This window comes from Oncorhynchus clarkii, chromosome 5, assembly GCF_045791955.1.
Source record: "Oncorhynchus clarkii lewisi isolate Uvic-CL-2024 chromosome 5, UVic_Ocla_1.0, whole genome shotgun sequence".
Lineage (NCBI taxonomy): Eukaryota > Metazoa > Chordata > Actinopteri > Salmoniformes > Salmonidae > Oncorhynchus > Oncorhynchus clarkii.
Genome location: NC_092151.1, coordinates 42,674,515 through 42,688,123, shown reverse-complemented (window position 1 = coordinate 42,688,123; position 13,609 = coordinate 42,674,515). Strand labels below are relative to the sequence as shown.

Below are 13,609 nucleotides of genomic sequence, written 5' to 3'. Positions count from 1 at the left end.
ATGCTACCAAATACTAATTGAGTGTATGTAAACTTCTGACCCACTGGGAATGTGATGAAATAAATAAAAGCTTAAATAAATCACTCTACTTTTATTCTGACATTTCACATTCTTAAAATAAAGTGGTGATCCTAACTGACCTAAGACATGGAATTTTGACTAGGATTAAATGTCAGGAATTGTGAAAAACAGAGTTTAAATGTACTTGGCTAAGGTGTATGTAAACTTCTGACTTCAACTGTAGATATTCCTCTTGTCCAGGTGGGATAGGGCAGTGTGAAGTGTGATGCCGATTGCATCGTCTGTGAACCCATTGGGGAGGTAAGCAAATTGGAGTGGGTTTAGGGTATCAGGTAGCGTGGAGGTATTATGATCCTTGACTAGTCTCTCAAAGCACTTCATGATGACAGAAGAGAGTGTTGCGGGGCGATCGTCATTTAGTTCAGTTACCTTAGCTTTCTTAGGAACAGGAACAATGGTTGCCATCTTGAAGCATGTGGAGACAGCAGATTGGGATAGAGATTGAGTGAATATGTCCGTAAACACACCAGCCAGCTGGTCTGCGCATGCTCTGAGGATGCTGCTAAGGTTGCCGTCTGGTCCTGCAGCCTTGCGAGGGTTAACACGTTTAAATGTTTTACTCACATAGGCCACAGAGAAGGAGAGCCCAGTCTTTGGAAGAGGGCCGTGTCGGTGGCACTGTATTGTCCCCTAAGTAAGCAAAGAAGTTGTTTAATTTGTCTGGGAGAAAGACGTTGATGTCCGCGACGGGACTGGTTTTCTTTTTGCTATCCGTCATTGTCTGTAGACATTGGCACATATGTCTCACGTTTGAGCCATTGAATTGTTATCTACCTTGTCTCTACACTGACACTTTGCTTGTTTGATTGCCTTGCTGAGGGAATAAATACACTGTTTCCAGTCGCCTTGCCATGATTAAATGCGGTGGTTCGCGCTTTCAGTTTTGAGCGAATGCTGCCATCGATCCACAATTTCTGGTTAGGGAAGGTTTTAATAGTCGCAGTGGGTACAACATCTCCAATGCACTTCCTAATAAACTCACTCACGAGTCAGCGTATATATTGATGTTATTGTCTGAGGCTACCAGGAACATATCCCAGTCCACGTGACTGACTTGCAACCAGACACAGATCAGTAAATATAGAAATAGGTAAACAGTGACTGGGGTTTCTTGGTGGATGAGAGAAACTTGACCTGAACATCCCTCTGCTGGTAATTCTAAAATTGTCAGAGTGATAATTTGTTGTAGTGATGATGGGTAAGAAGTAGGTAGGCCGAGTGTTTCTGTATTGCCTAACGAAGGCAACGTTTGAGGCGTTGGTCCACCAGACTTTTTGCGCATTTGGGGGTAAGTGTCTGGGAATGAGATGAGTTCCAATGTAATCAATCAACACTTCTTCTTGATCTGAATTATACTACAAAGCACTGTAATTGGGATAATGAAATCTATACTGATTGTATTTAGAGAGAAAAACTCCTTACCTTAGGAATGTGTGTGATTTCCCTGCGTTTCTGTAGACATACCAATGCCAATCAAGTAGTCCTATCAGTAACTAGATATCTACATGTAGATTCAGCAGCTGCGCAAGAAGAGAATCCATCCCTCCCCTTCCTGTGTGATTGTGTTTGGTTGACAGGCAGTATTTCCTATCACTGACAAGGAAAAAGCAACAGTACACAATAGGTATTGATCAGAAACAATGTGTTGATTAGTGTGTTGCTGTGGGTTTTAATCTAGTGGGTTTAATAATTTAAATAGGTACATTAATGCTTTGCTATTTCATCTGTATGAGCTCCAAAAAATACAAAACAATATGATCAAAGTTTAAAAGGAAAACAAAAAGAGAACGTACAGAAGAGGTAGAAAACCCCTGAACAGCTTGTAAGACACCCCCCCTTTCAAATGAAATTGGAATGGTTATTTACAAGGCCATTAGAATGCTGTCTTGACACAGCAGGCTATCACACAATAATGAATCAGTTTAAAGAATGGAGACAATCTCGTGTATTTTAGCATTAAAGGGGCAATCTGCAGTTGCTACATCAATTGGTGTACTTATAAAGTATGGACATCAACCTGTTGATTATTATATTTTATACCTGTATTTTCAGGCCTAATGTAGTATAAAAGAAAATATGCCCAGGGCCCTAAATCAAATCAAATGAATTTTCAAGACCTTTTTACATTGCAGTTGTCACAATGTGCATATGCAGGAACACAGCCTAAAACCCCAAACTAACACGAAGATGTGTATCGGGTATGTAACCCACTGCTGAGTCAAAGAATGATGGCAAGTTATTTATCACTTTCTAGCTAAATTCATGTCATCCTTGTGCAGTGAACATGTCTTGCTTTTTTTTACTGACCATTTCTTTGTTATTGCTGTTTGAGCAGCAGCGTGTCACGTTCTCATCTTCTCTGCGCCGGCACATGATGAAAGAACTGTAACAAAGTAACCGAATATGAAAGAATGTTAATGCAAACTGGTTCGACGTTACAATGTATAATTGTACCCTTTGTCTCCCAGTAATCTAATCAACTTCTAAAGATGTTTCATCAAGTTCAGCTGAAGGATAAAACGGTCACTTGGGCAGGAATCACATGCTGGGATATTTACTCGGGTGCGGGACCTGAGATTTTTTAAATTCCTTTTTCAGCCAATCCCAAAATACACTGTGTGATATCGAGGTCCGTTTAGCCAATCACAGGCCTCCCTTACTATCACGACATATAGCTGGCTGTATAAAGTGTTGTGTTTAGTAGGCATTGTCCACACAACAACAGCATATATCAACTCGCCTTTATTGAAAATTGACGGAAAGTAAGTATTGAGCTAGGGTTGTTCGGTCGGTCTTCTTGGGTTATGGCCGTTTATCAGGGGCATTTGCTTTTCGATTGATACGACAATACCTAACAGCGTTAAGATACAGTTTCTGATGTTATTGCTGCCGGCTGTTACCAAACATTACCTTGAATATCAACATTTATCATTTGGAAAAGCATTACTTGATATAATTTGGAATAACGACAGTAACGTTCCATTTTGTTTTTTCCTTCAGTGTAAGTTACTGTTGCGCTAGATTTTTTGAATATGGAGATCTCACATACGAAACCTCTCCAGTGTTATCGTTTTTATACGTTACGATATAGGAAACAGTACAAATGCGGCTAATATTTGGATGAGGTGTTGCTTAATGAGATTTTCAGCAATTTAAAAAGAGACCGGCGTTTGATTCCTTAATGTGTTATCACTGCTTTCAACCGTCAAAGTACAACCCAAATTCTATGGAAACCGTGAATTAATCCAAAAATCAATCTAGGTGTGTGTTACACTGCGCTTTCAAACATGAAACATATATAAACAATTTAATTACTGTGCTTCATCTAAAAGCACAACCACATGACCTTAATTGCTGTTGATTTCATTAACTGCGTAATTTGGTGCCGTGATCAATGCCATTTTCAGTGTGCAGATTATTATAGCAATTGTGAATATCTCCAGAACTACGACCTTGGCACGCTATCTTGAATGCATGATTAATTAGTTCAGTGCTGTCACACTTTTTTTGCATTGGTTAGACCCTGTAAGTAAGCATTTCATTTTAAGGTCTACACATGTTGTATTCGGCGCACGTGACCAACTTTGATATGCAAATAAGACATTTTATAGTGACTCATCTCGAATGTGGCACGGATGTGTTTACTCATTTTAGTTGAGTAAATACTGTCACATTAGTTTAAGAGACACAATTTTAGGCTATTTACTGTATTGCACAAATAATATAAATGTTGTCAATGCAACCAATTATCAACATTTGAAGGATTTGTATATTTTGTGTCAAGGCTTTAATTTTGGCTTGTCTACATATTAATGATTGATTCACACCTCCAGCTCAACCAAAAGTTAAAGAATAGGTCGCAAGTTTGATTTAGGCCTGTTCTTTAACTTAGATATTTGTTGAGGGAGATGTGAATCCAACATATGGCCTAATTTTAAGATTACTTTTTAAATCAAGTGAAGCTTAACTCTAGATGTCTATTTTTAGTTGACTTTGAACAATAGCTGCTGATGCCTTCACAAATCTTATATATGCCTGAATAGTGTCATTGATATGTAGGGTGATTTCATTGTTTCTGTTAAACCTATCCTTTGGCATGACTGCTAGCAACAGTGAATCTGAAGTTAAGAGACTTCTCACTGTACCACATGGGTAGTAGTCAGGGACATGTCAAAGCTAAGCAGGGCTTGGTTAAAACCCTGGGTGGGAGACCAAATGGATAGCTGTAGCTCTTCCACTGAAAAGTTGGTGCTGCCCAGCCTCTATTTTCTTCTGGTAGTGGCTATAACATTGAAGCTCTATTGTTTCAAAGAAACAATTTCAACATTTTTTTTTTTAATGTATAGATTCTTAACACTGAATACAAGGCTGACTGATGACTCTGCTCTCTCCCTTCAGTTGTTTGACTATGACGTCGCTCTATTTGGCAGTGTTGGTGCTCTGTATGAGTGCTGTGTATGCAGCCCCTATGTTTGACTCTCAGTTGGAGGGCCACTGGCACTTGTGGAAGAACTGGCACAGCAAGAACTACCATGAGGTGGGTGTTTAAACAGAAGTAGAGGAGCACATAGGAACCCCTCAGTGGCTCTAATTGGTGCCTTTGCATACATGTAGCTGTAAATTACAATTAACTCAGTTTAACAATATTACATGGATTGTGTATTTTCTGACTGTTTTTCACTCATTGTTAGAGGGAGGAGGGCTGGAGGAGGATGGTTTGGGAGAGGAACCTGAAGAAGATTGAGATGCACAACCTGGACCACTCTATGGGAAAACTCTCCTATCGTCTGGGCATGAACCACTTTGGTGACATGGTAAGAATCACCTTGCTGAGCAGTGCTTGACATGGATGAAATGGGTGCCGCTACTCATTCTGGGTGCAAGACATTAAACCTACATGTTAAATTCAGATGGTAACTTACAGAACACATCTGGCCAGGTAGACTACATTTCAACGTGTTTTTCTGAATTCCTTCCTCCCTAGACCAACGACGAGTTCAGGCAGCTGAACGGCTACAAGCAGACTACTGAGAGGAAGTACAAGGGCTCTCTGTTCATGGAGCCCAACTACCTGCAGGCCCCTAAAGCTGTGGACTGGAGAGAGAAGGGCTACGTCACTCCTGTCAAGGACCAGGTGAGATCTGAATCGCACTCATGAGTCATGACTCCTATCCACACACAATGCTCTGTCACTTAATGCAGGCTTTCCTGAGTTCTTACATCCAGGAAATGTCTGGCTTGTTTGCATGCTTACCAATGACATGCCTGTAATTTACAGTGTGGCAAATGGGTTATTACTTACATACACTGGCTTAATATGCACATGTCAGTGTTCTGACATGAAATACTAACATGATGTTTAACAATCTTTCCCCCAGGGCTCATGTGGGTCTTGCTGGGCGTTCAGTTCCACCGGAGCCATAGAGGGCCAGCAATTCAGGAAGACTGGCAATCTGGTGTCTCTGAGTGAACAGAACCTGATGGACTGCTCCAGACCCCAGGGCAACGAGGGCTGTAATGGGGGTCTCATGGACTTGGCGTTCCAGTATGTAAAGGACAACGGCGGCCTGGACACAGAGGCGTCCTACCCCTATGTGGGCAAGGTAAGGCCCTGTGTTCTATTAGTCTGAATTCAAATATAATAGGGTATAAATATGCATTTATTAAAATGCCCTGTTCTTTTAGCCTGTTTCCAGATAATTTCCTGTAGATCCAACTCCTATGGTTATTATTTTGGCATGACTTACAACTTTGAGAAATAAATTACATTTTCCACTACATTACAGTTCGATTTATGTCTCCAAGGATGACTGACTTGCTTGAATAATTTTTTTTTTTTTTTTTTACTAATCATGGCCGTTGGGCTTATCTGGTTACTCAGGATGATGATCTTTGCCACTACCGACCAGAGTTCAGTGCCGTTAATGAAACCGGCTTTGTGGACATCCCCAATGGCAAGGAGCACACTCTGATGATGGCTGTGGCGTCTGTTGGCCCAGTCTCTGTCGCCATCGATGCCAGCCACGAATCCTTCCAGTTCTACCAGTCTGGTGAGTAGCAGTTAGCGATGCCACTTTAAATTGTTACAATATTTGCAAGGATTGGATTCCCTACCTACTATTTTTGGGTAGCAGTGAGCTATTCTGGTCTGTCCTTTTCACACTGTAGTTAATATTTACAAATGGTTTCATCTTTGAAGTAAATTGTTTTTTACCAAATATTTCAGTTTTTCCATGTAAATAGCTACACGCTACCTAACGACCTTTAGCTTTGAGATCCGGTGGTTTTACATACTGAGGTAAACCCAGCATCTTAGCCCACTAATTTAACTTTGACCTCTCCCTGTAGGCATCTATTATGAGGAGGAGTGCAGCAGTGAGGAGCTTGACCATGGAGTTCTGGTGGTGGGATACGGTTTTGAAGGAGAGGATGTAGATGGCAAGAAATTCTGGATTGTCAAGAACAGGTACAGTACATAGTATCTTCCTAGGATGTTTGTTTGTTACGTCACCACTATGGGATGTGTTGATTTCCTCATCGGGGAATATGCCTCTTGTCCTGATACTATGGTCTAAGTCATACATTTCTCTAAAGCAGCAGTAAATCTATAATTGTGGGACTAACATGTTTTGTCTCTTCCTCAGCTGGAGTGATAAGTGGGGAGACAAAGGCTACATCTACATGGCCAAAGACAGGAAGAACCACTGTGGCATCGCCACGGCAGCCAGCTACCCACTGGTCTAGTGTTCTACAACCTGGAGGTTCTAGTACACTAGACCTTAGTTTTAGAAACGTTTGATGAAAGATCTGGAAAACGGGTCATGGTTACAGTGCTGCCTTAATTAAATACATCAGTGAAAGGTGCATGATAACCTGCTGCTTGGGTTTTAAAGAAGCACATTTAGGGAATTTATGAAATTCTACCCATTTTTGTTTTATACATTTTTATGTCTATGCATCTTGAGCCAAGTGAATGTTACAGGTGTAACCTGTGTACATTCCTCATTTTCTGCTTTTACAACTGTTTTGTACATCAGCAAAATAAACATTTTTAAAATTGATTTGTGAGGCTACTTTGTGGTACTAATCGACTACATTTTTCTACGATGTAGCACTCATTTTTTAAATGTTGGCACTATCTAGCAGCTATTATGACAGTCAGTGAAGGCTGACTCTCAAACACACATGTCATTTGGAAGCTAGGTGAATTTCAACAGCACTAGGCTGTTCAAAATAAATCTCCCCTGCATCCCATTTCCCTGTAACATGGTACGCCTGCTTGAGATTTTTACTTAAATATATTTCAGTGATTTTTTTGTTGTTGATGGGACAAGGATTCTCTACACTGTTCAGTGCTTGTTTCCTCAACTTAAATTGAGTGAACAGTGTTGCATTTTAGCAACCAGGAAATGACAGCTGTTCTTAAGTTTAGTTTTTGCGTCTTAATTTACAGTACAGTGATTCCCTACACTTTGGTGCGTGTTTATTTTTTACAAAATGAAATTGAGCAACCAGTGACTTTTGGCCACCAGGAAATGACAGGGTGTCTTGACCCAATAACCTCTACATAACACAGCCAACACCGCTTTCCCATTTGAGGACGGATGCCATTTCGGCAGGCAAAATCATTAGACTAAACACAACACTGGCAGGTCAGGAAATGTGTGCTATTACTGCAGATATTATGGACGTTCTCAGAAATTTGGCAAATTCTAGAGATCCTGTGTAGCACCTCTAAAGGTTGTGGGGTTTGCTGCACAGTAGTGAATAAGACCTGATGCATTTACTTGGCATTTAGCTGGATTTTGAGGGGGGGATGAGACCCTATTCAGCGGGTGTACTTGTACATCAAGCTGCTTCACCCTACAGAAACAAGATGGGCTCTTGCCCCTAAATGGCAGTTCTGGCTCAGACAAGCTTAACTAGGCTTATTTAATGCCTGGGCCTTATGGATAAAAGCCAATACAGACAGCTTGGTATAAGATATTTGCTTTCACGTTGAGCATTTTGACCGTCTTTCAATAGTCTTCATGTGCACCCACAGTTCATAATTTGTATGCAAAGTGGCAAGCCAACCAAATCGTTTCTTTACAATTGATCGACACATGCTTTGAGGCAGAAATGTTTAAACAATTTCACACCCATTGTATTTCCTATTGTCCTTAAGACTGCTACACCATCTTTTACTGTTTCCTACAAACCTTGTTAAAGGCCAAGTGCAGTCAAAATTCAGTAAAATCCTTTCAGCTGTTATTTCCCAATAGCTGCTGGTTGAAAATACCATCGACACCGGATGTTTTAATCAGGTTTTGCATGAGGAGTTGCAGTATCGTTTAACAGCTCGTTTTCAGGTTGGAATACATATTCCTCCCCATTAGGCCCTTCATCTCTGATGGATTGAGCTACTCTTTGGTGCTCTTCTTGCCACTCAGACCAGTCCTAGCGACATTCTTGCTTGACAAATAGGTTTTTGCTAAAAACTCTATGACCACTTCAATGGAAAACCATTACAGTAAGGCTGTAATATGTAACTCTTTTGGGCGACCGTGCCTAATTCACACAACTGTTGGTCATTCTCATTGAAAGCAAGTCTAAGAAGTGGTAGCTTCGTTCAGTGAGGTATTTCTATGCTTCCCGTTCTTAACTTTAGTTTTTGCATCTTTTAATTTAGGTTTTTAACACCAGCTTCAAACAGCAAAACATATGTTTTTGTTTATGGAACATATATTTCACAGAGGTTTAGATGGAACAATGATTTTCTATGCTGTACTTATGTTGTCGTGAACTGAATTTTAACAACCAGGAAATGGCCAGAGCTATTTCTGCATAGTGCATCTTTAATTATTACCCAGAAATTATTAGATTTGTAGATACACCATTCCAAAACGCAACGTCATTTTTTTTAAATTAAAAAAGTTGCCTATAAACTTTGACAAAACACTTCAAACTACTTTTGTAACCCAACATTAGGTATTTGTAAACGTTAATAATCGATCAAATTGATCACGGGGCGATCTGTATTCAATAGCAGCTACTCTTGAAATCATCGTCCATTGTCTCTCTCCCATAAGCCTCTACCTGTATACTGGATGACAGGAAGGGTCTATTTCTCATTCCACCAAGGATTAAATCCCATGAAATTGACAGTACCGGCGACATCGTGTGGAAGCTGTAGGAACTGATCGCCATTTATTTTCTCTTGCCATAGACAATTCAGAGACACTTGTTTGTTTTTTTTGTGACCAGGTTTTTCTTGGGATTTCGCTTGCTGTTCACGTTCTGTTATAGTCACAGACATAATTTAACCAGTTTTAGAAACTTCAGAGTGTTTTCTATGCACACATACTAATCATATGCATATACTATATTCCTGGCATGAGTAGCAGGACTTTGAAATTTTGCGCGATTTTTAACAAAATGTTGAAAAAATAGTCCCGAGCTCTAAGAGGAATGCAGGAAATTAATTTAAAAATTAATTGTTACAGACATTTCTGTGTACTGTATTTGATATGTCTATCTGGTCCTAATTTAAACATATGCCAGGCTGGAGTGAAGAACAGACTGTACAGCAATTTAAAACATTGTACGGCCTACATACTTACTACAGGAGTTTCTGTGACTTTGCAAACAAGATCAACAGTATGTGAAGAGACATTTGTCACTCAGCATTAAGTTAGTTTTAAGCTTTACCAGCACATAAGTCAGTTTGTGCTTACTGCTGGCATGTCTATGTGTTTACAACACTGTTATAGATACAGGATATATACATACCCTAGTCAACTACCTGCCCCTGCTGCTCCCCCATCATTTCCACAGTTGTTAACATGTATATATTATTATGATCTATTTTTATTGTATCTTTTTTAATTTATTTTTCACTTTCTGCATGGTTGAAGCTCGGAGCTTAAGATTTTCATGGTACAATGTAATTACATCTGCAACCCTGTAAATGTGACTATTTAACTCTCTAATCTAATATTCTGAGATACAGTCGATTTCTAACTGGAGCCTTATGTGTGGAGCTCAGAGCAACAGCCACTGAGAAGACATTGAGGAAGACTAGAGCTCTGAAATGACTGAGTTTGTCCCTGAAAGGGAGGGAAACCACCAGGAAGAGAGAAAAGTACAGCTGGGTCTGTTTCCTCTGTGCTGCTTTTTATCTGCAGCTAGTGTTTGTTTGTTGATTTAAAGGCAGTGTATGGTAATGTGGAGACAACAGCCTAGTGTTGTAGAGTCTTCTATACCTCACGGTAGAGAGGGGAGTTGTAGGACATTCTGTTCTATCTCACACACACACACACACACACACACACACACACACACACACACACACACACACACACACACACACACACACACACACACACACACACATACACACACACACACACACACACACACACACACACACACACACACACACACACACACACACACACACACACGGCTGAGAAAGTCACAAATGTGTAACAAGTAAAAATGAACACTTTATTCGAATAGTACAACTTGTTTCGTTTAGCTCGGTGTTCCACTTCCAGTAAAGTCATTCATTACAGCTAATAGAGGCAGAGCAACAACCGTTTGATAGACCTGTTTTCTTATGCTGGAGAAAGCTGATACTTATGCTAACCTCTTCACACATACAAAGTAAGCATCAACCACTCCCTTAAGATCGACTTTTGTTAACTAAAACAGCTCCCCATTCAAGATGCACCCACAACGTCTCCCATTCACTGCAATATGTGGCTCCATGGGACAACAAGTCCATTCACATGAATGATGGATTATGTTCCACTGTATTTGAATCACTGGTGGAGCACACAGTTGAAACAAGAACAAACAAAAGAGGGGACTAGAGACACATTATATTCAGGCCCATGTCAAGTGGTATGACAATCAATGTATGTCATCAAGTAATAGTGATATATTGATAACAATGACATCGCCTGATTAATACCCCTATACTATTTTTATGAGTGTGTTTGTAATGGCGGAACTGGTCTGAACTGGTCTTTTCTTGTTGTTCTTCATGGTATCAGTAGAATTGACAATGTCTTGTCTAAAGCTAAATGACTCACGGAGAAAAGCAGGCTTTGCTATGCTATTTAGATTGTAATGTTCTTACCCAGTACTCTGTTCCCCATCCACAGACCGTGATACCTTTGTCATTTTTAACAAAGATATTATGACACTCTTTTAGCTGTGCTTTTAGTCATACAATCTGTTTTATATATTTTCTCCCATTCTATATATATATTATTTATTTTCTATTTGAATGCATTAGTCTCTCATGTCCACTGTTTATTTTAATATTGTTTTACTATTTTCATTTGTCTCGTTTAGAAAATGTATTGTGTTTTTAATTTCCCCACCTATCATTTTATTTGTAAAGCACGTTGAAATGCATCCCCTGGAAGAAATTTGAGCTTTAAATAAAGTTTGATTTGGAACAGACATGCATTGCTGTAAAATCATTAAGATGTGATCTTATCACCAAGTAGAGTAACTAAGTAACTCAAACCTAATTTGCATGGCAAGATCAACAGCATTGCATTGATAACAGGGCCCCTATTTGAATACTGTCATCATCACACATTTCTGATACATGCTGATGACTACTAGAGGCATTGTCCAGACAGGCCTACTTTCTGCTGGTCTGGCTTTTCAAAAGCATTGTGACATGTGATGGAAATGTTGTACATGTGCTTTTCTTATTACTTATTTATGTGTTCTGTTCATGTGCTGTTCTAAAAACCAATTTCTGTTTTCATGCAAGTGACTGATTGAACAAATCCTCACTTATCAGTATCTGCAATTTGGCAGTACGCTCAGTCCTTGTTTTGAGAATGAAAGATATCTCATTTTCAAGGTCTCCGCTTAGAGAGAAGAAGCCTTGGTAGTATTGGTAGTACTGCTACAGTTCATTCAGCCTCATTTACTGCCTTTAAAAAAAACATAGCTGATACGTCTGACTTGCTTAAACAAATCTATTTTCTACTGACAATTGAGATGTACAAACTATGGCATAAGGGGACGACAAGCGGATAAGAGGCAATCCGTAATTTCGATTAAGACATTAATGAGCGAGCTAGGACGGACGTAGTCAATATAACTATTTGTTCAGCACTTTTGAAATGTACGGCGACAGAATTCAGAACATGGGCCGTTCTTACATATTAACAGACAATGAAAGCTCTTACAATTGTTGATGATTATGTTTCTCTAAAACAGGTTATAGGAAAATAGACCCAATTATTAGGGTGAGGCACATGGGCTACTAACAGTTTACTACACAACATACACTGAGAATTACTTTAGTTTCAGTATACATATCTCTCTGGCATCCTATATAATTTCTGAAGCAGCATAAGACATTTTTTGACTCATGTTGTGATGTGCTTGAACAGGAAAGTGGCGCGGCGGTTCTTCGTGGGCAGATTTAGTCATCAAAGAGAAAGATGCCGGATTTACAATCCAGATTTGAATGACCGTTCAAACGTATTTTCCCAATTGTAGCTCATTTTTCCCAAGTTCCCAGTTGTCTTGTACTCACAGTTAGCCACTGATTCCTTCCCAAACCACTCATTGTTGAATATGCGATTTCCAATTTGTTGTATAATGTTTGTCCAAACGTCGATGAGCACCGAGATGTTTCATCTCTAATTTCTCTTCATATGACAAAATGGAAAAGGATTTGATTGTTAACTTGATTCAAGGTGACGACTGCTAGCTTGCTAGCTAAGATTTTGAAAGTATGATGTTGACATGATCAGTCCAATCAAAGCTACTGTAGATATAACGTGATTTGATGTCATTCTATCTGTGGCCAATGACCTTGAACCTTCTTGGATGGGCACTTCTAATATAACTCTATGGCAGAACCCAAGGGGCTAACATTTTCGAACTCTAATCTTAGAATTGGGGATGACCGACTGTCCCATGAGTGACAGAAAACTGAGCTAATCAGGCACAATGCTCTATCTTGCCCGCTGGCAAGCCCCACCACCACAGAAAGCACTGAGCTTGGCTGAAACACCTGCATTTTGGAGCTGCCTTACTCAAGAAATCAAAAAAGAGACCATGTTTGTATGAGGCTTTATTAACTCAATTTGTTTTGTTTTTTTTACATTGTTTGCGAACTGATATGTGACACGTATTTATGCCAAAATAACAAGCAGAACAGGCAAGCCCCCCCATGCCCTGAATGACAGGTCGCCACTGCATACAGTACATAGCTTTGGCATGGTGGTTACCAGAGTACTATACATTTTTTACTAAAAGTACTTAGTGTTGTCTTTAGCACCCATGTCAAATTAGTATTTAAGTATCATATAGGATTGAGAACTGAGAGCAAAGAATTACCAATACACCACCTGCTGTTGTTAATATTCCTCTTATGGAGCATGTGAATTTTTTCAGCTTTTTGTTAAAAATCTTTTTGTAAAAAATGTCAACGTCCTGCTACTCATGCCAGGAATATAGTATATGCATATGATTAGTATGTGTGGATAGAAAACACTCTTAAGTT

At 39.5% G+C, this 13,609-nt stretch overlaps 1 protein-coding gene across 1 annotated transcript; it reads left to right on the top strand.

Moving 5' to 3' along the window:
* The first annotated feature begins 2,779 nt into the window (after nt 1–2,779).
* Nucleotides 2,780–7,142, top strand: LOC139408878 (procathepsin L-like). The gene is made up of 8 exons (XM_071153290.1): nt 2,780–2,843; nt 4,480–4,618; nt 4,773–4,895; nt 5,066–5,215; nt 5,460–5,684; nt 5,963–6,131; nt 6,430–6,547; nt 6,726–7,142. Exons 2-8 carry the CDS (start codon nt 4,490–4,492, stop codon nt 6,823–6,825), a joined length of 1,014 nt encoding a protein of 337 aa, XP_071009391.1. The 5' UTR covers nt 2,780–2,843; nt 4,480–4,489; the 3' UTR covers nt 6,826–7,142.
* The last annotated feature ends 6,467 nt before the right edge of the window (nt 7,143–13,609 follow it).